General features: G+C 39.6%; 3 protein-coding genes across 3 annotated transcripts; all 3 read right to left on the bottom strand.

Moving 5' to 3' along the window:
• Window positions 1–201: 201 nt before the first annotated feature.
• PAAG_11130 (hypothetical protein) lies at window positions 202–1103 on the bottom strand (the record flags this gene model as incomplete). Its single annotated transcript, XM_002797998.2, has 3 exons — window positions 202–483; window positions 546–796; window positions 932–1103. The coding sequence occupies 3 exons, from the start codon at window positions 1101–1103 to the stop codon at window positions 202–204; spliced, it is 705 nt and encodes a 234-aa protein (XP_002798044.2).
• Window positions 1104–2000: 897 nt separating this feature from the next.
• PAAG_11129 (hypothetical protein) lies at window positions 2001–2375 on the bottom strand (the record flags this gene model as incomplete). The annotated part of the gene is made up of 1 exon (XM_015846831.1): window positions 2001–2375. One exon carries the CDS (start codon window positions 2373–2375, stop codon window positions 2001–2003), a length of 375 nt encoding a protein of 124 aa, XP_015703635.1.
• Window positions 2376–2426: 51 nt separating this feature from the next.
• PAAG_11128 (hypothetical protein) lies at window positions 2427–2675 on the bottom strand (the record flags this gene model as incomplete). Its single annotated transcript, XM_015846830.1, has 1 exon — window positions 2427–2675. One exon carries the CDS (start codon window positions 2673–2675, stop codon window positions 2427–2429), a length of 249 nt encoding a protein of 82 aa, XP_015703634.1.
• Between the last annotated feature and the right edge of the window lie 4355 nt (window positions 2676–7030).

Here is a 7030-nt window from a genome sequence, read left to right as displayed (position 1 = left end):
GACTTGAATCCGATTGAGGAATTTTTTGCAGAGTTAAAATGTTTCATTAAATTAACTGGAGTTACGATGAAGCGGTACAATCTTGGTTGAGAACGAGTTTGCCACACACACTCTCGATGTAATGACTGTTTGTTGTGGGCTAATCACTCATTAAACCAAGGGTCATCTAGAACTTGTCTTGCCGACGCTCTTGCAGACGGCTCAAACTGCAATAACTTTCCAATGATTTGCCCCAGCCTCACTATGTCCTCTCTTGTGAGATCGGGGCTCTCCAGGCTTTTGAAGTACACTTCTTCCAGTCATTCCTGCAAGTTGGGCCCAGTGTTTCTGTGGTTTTGCCGCCCCTGCGTTCATTGTATCCCATAGTCTTTGCCATCCTTCAGGTAGGTCATCACTTGCCACCTCTCGCATTTGGCCAACAAGAATTGTGGGTGTTATCAAGAAGGTGTCAAAAGGTGGCTGGCCTGTGGAAAGTTCAAAGAGCTGTCATACCTATCAGTTTACCATTGTATATATAGCTTTTAGCCTCGGGTGATTTCACCCACCATGCATCCCATGCTCCACAAGTCAAAACGATTAATGCGATCTTGAAATATAACTTCAGGTGCCTGAACAGGTAGAGGTGTGTATAGTGTTTGAGGAACTGCAGTGGGTAAAAACGATTCCCTGAAGTTGATTATTTTGATTGACTGGGCCGAATTCCAAGAATGTGTCCAGTATGAGGTAGGCCTAATGATATATTTGGGTATGCCAGGCTCCAGGTCTTTCCCATCGCTCCTTCGGACATAGCCAATTTCTGGTTATTCTAGCATCTCAGTAAACCCCTCTTCGGTTACATTCTCCATGTAAGGCATAGTGAAGGCCAAATTGCAGGTATGCAAATCTATACTAGGTGAGAATTGTTCAAAATATCCCCAAGAGAGTGACCTACCTCCATGTCCAATATTCTGTTGGTGCAAGCTATCAAACCTGATAAGACTTTGCTCCGCAATGACTTTGGCAAGCTTCCCAGGGAGTCTCCCATCAGGAAAGTGTGCATCAATCGTGTCCGGAATATTAGGCCCCAGAAGCTCATAAACCAGGCATTCATTTATGAGATCCATTTGGACCCTTTAGATCGACGTCATCAAGCATGTGCACCATATGTTTCAGACAAATGTGATGAGATGCCAACTCCTTCATGGTTTGGAGCTCTCGCGTCTCCTCATCACGGTCCCCTTCCGCAACAGAAATTTTGACAGCAACATAAACCTCTTCCCTGCAAACAGGCAACTTCTCAGTTAGATATAACTACATGAGCCACACAATTTTGTACAACCTTTGATCTCTCACCGCCCAAACTGTCGAGTAACCTCCCCATCCTAGTTTAGTAGCACTTTATACCTTCCAGCTTTCAGGTATTCTCCCAAGGCGACTGGGTCATAACCGCCTTTTCGGTAGTGATGAAGTGGTTCCGCGTCAACGGGGAAAATTTAAAGTGGCTGGCCCATCTGACTCTTGTCCGGGATGAGTAGACATGGACTTAAGAGACAATGCAAAACCGTGAGATGCTCCTCAAGGGGACAGTACGCCTCGATAGTATCCAGGCAATTGCCATTGGATTATGTAAACTGAAGTTGTCTGTGCCTATCCGTCAAGTACTTATCACGAGTCCAGATTGTTGCGATCGGATGTCCGATGCTGCCCAGGAATAAATGACGGTACTCGCAAACGATAGCCAATCAAATGATCTGCATAAGCGCCTGCAACATAGTGGCGGTAAAAAAAGCAGACATACAACGACAGGAAGAACATATAAACAGTACTCTTACTGCTCTCCGAAGATGTATCTAGGTCTAGAAAAAATATCCTATACAACCTACGGTATCTATATGAAACTTGGAGCTTACAATGTCTCCTATTCCCCGGCAGGCCGTCAAGTATGCGGTTTTCATTCCTCGAGAATGACTTGACCCCTTCTACCCTTGGCCTCGGAACCGCACCGGACTATTGTTTGCTGACTATCTGCACCTCCCCTTTAGTGACCCATCTCTGGTCGCTGTGTACTTCAAAAACGTCGCTGCTGCTTTCCACAATTCTCCTGGCCTGCAGGCCCAACCGATCGCATGGTTCTCTTCTTGGATGGCGTCTCGGTCTAGTATCATGATGTGTTGGTTAACGCACTTCGTATAAGTTTGGGGTGCAACCTTAACCCGTTGGGTTTTGATTGTCGACTCCAGAAGCGCAATATATGAAAATAGTGTTCTAGCGTCCGCGAGGATAACTGCATTGTCAAAGTTGTCCAATATATGGGTTTGACGTCTCACTCGATCGGTATATTCTTCAAACCTCTTGCTGATGTAGTCCATCTCTTCCTGACTGGAAGGTTTGTACATCTGCTGAAAGGAAATCGTTGGCGGGCTCTCTGCATGAGCTATATGAATTGGTCAAGTCCAATCTGGTACAGCTTTGGAGGGTTGAAGGTTGAGCGGGTTTCTGGAGAGAGTGATATGGATAGCTTTTCCAGCGGGAGCTTCCTCACAATATACATAACTGTGAGCCGCCGATTCCCAAAGCTGTGTTGCCGGCGCCGAAGATGTCGGTCTCGTTCTAGTAGAGTCCAGGGAGAGGTCCTTCTGAGACTTAGCAGTGCTCTCCTGCTGCTGGTCTCCAGAGTGCTGGACCTTCGTGGCCATTTTCGTTCCCGGGTCGATACAACCATTCCTTTCTGCGCTCTAGACGTTAGTTGCGACCGGTTATAAGTAGAAGAATGGGAGTTTTCGGTGCACCTGTGGCAGAACTTGTACCACTGTCACCTCTGCTGTCCACCGAGCCAGTCTCTGGTTATTCGATCTTAGGAGTTTGGGTTGTCCTGGTACTCATGACGGAAGTGTGGCGTCCGGTGATTCACAAAGTTGGGACGACTTTTGTGAGGAGAAAGGGAAGATGGAGCGATAGAAGCAAAGTTGGGAGGAGGACGGGCTTTATATGCCTTCAACCCCCTGGCCTACGTTAATGGTCCTTCTTCGAGACAGACAGGGAGTGACCGCGAAGGATCACATCGCCTATGGGATTCATCAGCTGGTGAGCTAGGGACAGTTTCATTGATCAGATGAGGGCGTATTAAGCAAACTCGGAAAAACAGAGCCTACGAACTGAGGGAGATTCCTATGCCATCTACAGTACGCCCTCCACGCTTCCCGTTGATGTATGGCTAGCGATGTTTACAAAATTTGACTAATTTCCATCAATTGTTAAACTACGACAAAAAAAAAAATCAAGCAATGGGAATCTTGCGCCGGATAGAACGCGACTCATCGAGATTCAGTGTAAAAACTAGCAGTGTTGCCATCAGATACAATTACTGACAGAAAAATGTGAAGAAGGAAAGAAAGAAAGAACAAAACGCGCGCATTAGTTCTCACAGGTGTACTGCCTGACAGGTGACCTCCACAAGCAATAGAGCCGGGGAAGATTTGTAGAATCCGTCCCAGTCCACCTGCCTAGAAGGTAAACTCCGAAAAATCATCTCATCAAACAAAACGCCAGAGGGCCTCCCAGATTGATCATCCACATCAAACATTCAGTTGCGAAAACATAAAACTGAGATGCAAGACTGCGTTGTGTCGGCCAGGCTTTCGCAGTAGATCACACACTGTGCGCCTAGGTGCTCTCTGCAAGATCTTTGAAAGGGCGTGTGGGGTTGATAATTGCGCGTGCCCTGGAGTAATTTTTCACCTTTCACCTTTTTTTTGCTGGTTTTGGCGTCCCAATTCTCCACGTCAGCCACTGCGTCGGTAGGCGACTAGGTGACTGACTGCTTGCGTTCAAGCAGGAATGATAGCAGGATCTCAGCTGGGCTGAATACCTGGCCCAGAACCTTGGCAGCAAACTCATCTGCAAGTTACTCAATTTTGAACTCCTTTCCTGTAGTGCGCTGATTCCCATCTGACTGCTTGAAAACTGTGTATAAAAGATGAGAACTCATTTTCTAATCAGCAAGCTGGAACAAAACCTGTCTATCCACTCAGCCAGGGTGGATGAGTGCATCATCCAAACACTTGATGTGATTTGTTGTCCTAATTAGCAATCAACCTCCTCGTGAAGACATGCCATCCAGAGCATTAAGAAACGCGGACAAAGATACATTTCTCTGAGATTTGCTCTTCTGTGAAGGACCTACCGCGGCCTGGCAGGTGTTTTTCATCATTTCATTGTCTTCTATTCATGCTGTACTAGCAGCATCAATATCTTTTAAGAGAATGACACAATGCAAGGGAAGCTGGGCAAACAAACTGCTTAGACAGCTGTCATCAATGCTCGAAATATTGAGTATATATATATTGGGCACAAAACGCCTGGTAACAGATAAGCTGAAACTGGACTTTCCAGTTCCAGAAGGCCCATACAGCAGGAACCCTCTTCAATAGGGAACCCCGTGCCTTGCAATAATGAGTATAAGCTTCCTCTTTCTCTCACATGATTACAATCTGAACTCTCAGAGCTCAATACAGATAACTGACTTAAATATTCAGAAGCTTCAAGAAGCTCATGAGTGAGTGAAAGCTGTGATGATCAATGCTTAGCGGAAGTAGAAAAAACAGATCAACAAGTATCAACAGTTCACTAAACATTTTAATGTCAGAGACAAAGTTTGACTAAGTTTTAAGAATATACAAAGTGATCAATCTTCTGTTTTACTATATATTTGTCATGTAACATACACAGTTCTTGAAGTTCTAAAAAGTCATCGCTACTATCTAGACACATCTTCTGATATTTATAGTGTCTTTCATATGAATCATCTTCAATGAGCTGTTATTGATTCACTATTCTCATGAAAACAGAATGATTAATAACTGTCAGAGCTACTCATTGAGAACAATAAGCTTGAATATAAAATAGAAGAAATCTGCAATGAATGAATAAACTACTGCTGTCAGAAACTGCTTATGAAATGCATTGACTATATTCAACTAATCTGAGAGCTCAGATTCATACTGAAAAACACTGCTACACTCACTGTGTATAAAACTGTTTATCGCTATTAACTTCTCAACACTTCACTCACTGTCATTGAAGACACCGACTCTGTTATAAATAGAAAGAAATATTTTAAAGAGCTATGCTCTAACTCTTATGATATTCAGACTCTGTCTTTATACTATTGAAATGATGCTATTGAGATGACATTATTGAAATAATGTCTTTACTATATTTATATAATTTTTAATTATTAAAGCTCAGCATTATCACAACAATGCTATCAAGATAATATCTTCATCTATTTATATAATCTTTAACTACTGAAACTTCACTCTCACATCTTTACTATTTACTACTGAGACAATGTCTCAATCACTTTTATATAAATCTTTTACTACTGAGGTTTTATTTTTTTTAAAGAAAAGTTTAATTCTTATATAATATGTTTTATTTTTTTTCCTTAACAATTTTTTTTCTGTTTTCATATATATTAGTTATTTAGCTGTTTTTAATGACTAGCTTATTATAATATCTCAATCATGATCTACATCTCTATATGATATTTAACTAGTAGTTTATGTGATAAAATTAAGCAAATTTATAAAAATTAGCATTATATATGACGGTGTTGGCTACAGCGCTGGCTACTGCCATATGACAGTATATGACTACAGATATTGACATTGACTGAAAAGGGTAATAGTAATCATCTAGCAACTGCTTTAAAAAGACTGCCTAGCAATCATTTCACAAACAACTACTCTGTAATAAATACTTCACAGAAATTGCCCGCAACAACATAGCAATCACTAGTAAGAAGAGATGATGAAAAAGATATATAAACAAAGACTTTCTCAGACCTTTGTTTCATAGAGCATCTTAGTATTTCATGAAAGTAGCTTATCTAGTTGACAATCAAATACTCATTTATCTATGTCTAGATTGAAGCTGTGATAATATATATATTATATGATTTAATAATCAAGTTAGTAGAGAAATATATTATTTATTTATTTAATTAAAATTAAAATTATTTTTAAGATATATAATAAGATGATTATTATTTTAATTATAAATAAATAATATTTAAATAATATATATTTTAAAAAAGATGAAAGTAAAAAAAAGTATATTAAATTTTAAAGATTAATTAAAATATAATAGATATACTACTGAATACAGTTTTAACACTTTTTTATAAAATAAAAAAACAAACTCTTTTAAAAGAAGAAAAGAAAAAAATAAAAAAAATAAAAGTTTAAAAAAAATAAATATAAAGTTTTATGCATATCAGAGTGAAAAAAGAATAATTTAAATTTAATTGAAAGAAAAAAAAATAAATCTAAATGAAAGTAAAGAATGATTCAGATATATAGTTTTGATTATAAAAAATAATATCATTTAGACATCAATCTGTTACAGAAAATATTCAAATTTTTATTACTTTTTTCAATTTATCTATTAAATATATGATTAATTATTTAAATACATCCAAATTTTCTGTCTAATAATCACAATTATAAAACTTCCCAAAAATGCAATAACTAGAATAACATATAAGACAGATGCTCAAATCCTAGCATAGTTTATTTTTTAAAGGATTTTCTTTAGTTATAAGCTTTAGTTATACTTGGGTCTCGCTCAGCCAGGTGTCCTTGCTCGGTTGGGAGTTACATTAGTTAGTTATAGTTACAACGTATTATTAGTAATCACACCACAATTTTATCCGACGGCTGTAATTACAATTATTATTAATCAGAGCTTGGGCGGGATTATTGTTGCTATTTTTTTGTGTTCCGAGTCATGATTCTCCTGGATTCCTCGTATTGCCTGCCAATCCAACACGATGCGGGACCCGTCGATTGGGAGGGGAGACAAAGCTGGAAGAATAGTAGTTTGCCAAGCCACTCCAACCTCTGACTGTAGTATGTGGACTCCAGACGGTGACGATGCGTTTACTCGCACCTAAACAAATTTGAACTAGACAGATAAAAAATCTACAGCTATTTATATCCCTTGTCTTTGGGGCCGATACCAACGACCATAGTCGAGCGAGCTGGCAACG

The sequence above is a fragment of the Paracoccidioides lutzii genome (assembly GCF_000150705.2).
Source record: "Paracoccidioides lutzii Pb01 unplaced genomic scaffold supercont2.1, whole genome shotgun sequence".
Lineage (NCBI taxonomy): Eukaryota > Fungi > Ascomycota > Eurotiomycetes > Onygenales > Ajellomycetaceae > Paracoccidioides > Paracoccidioides lutzii.
The sequence above is the reverse complement of the archived record's forward strand: the minus strand, read 5'-3'. Positions and strand labels throughout refer to the sequence as shown.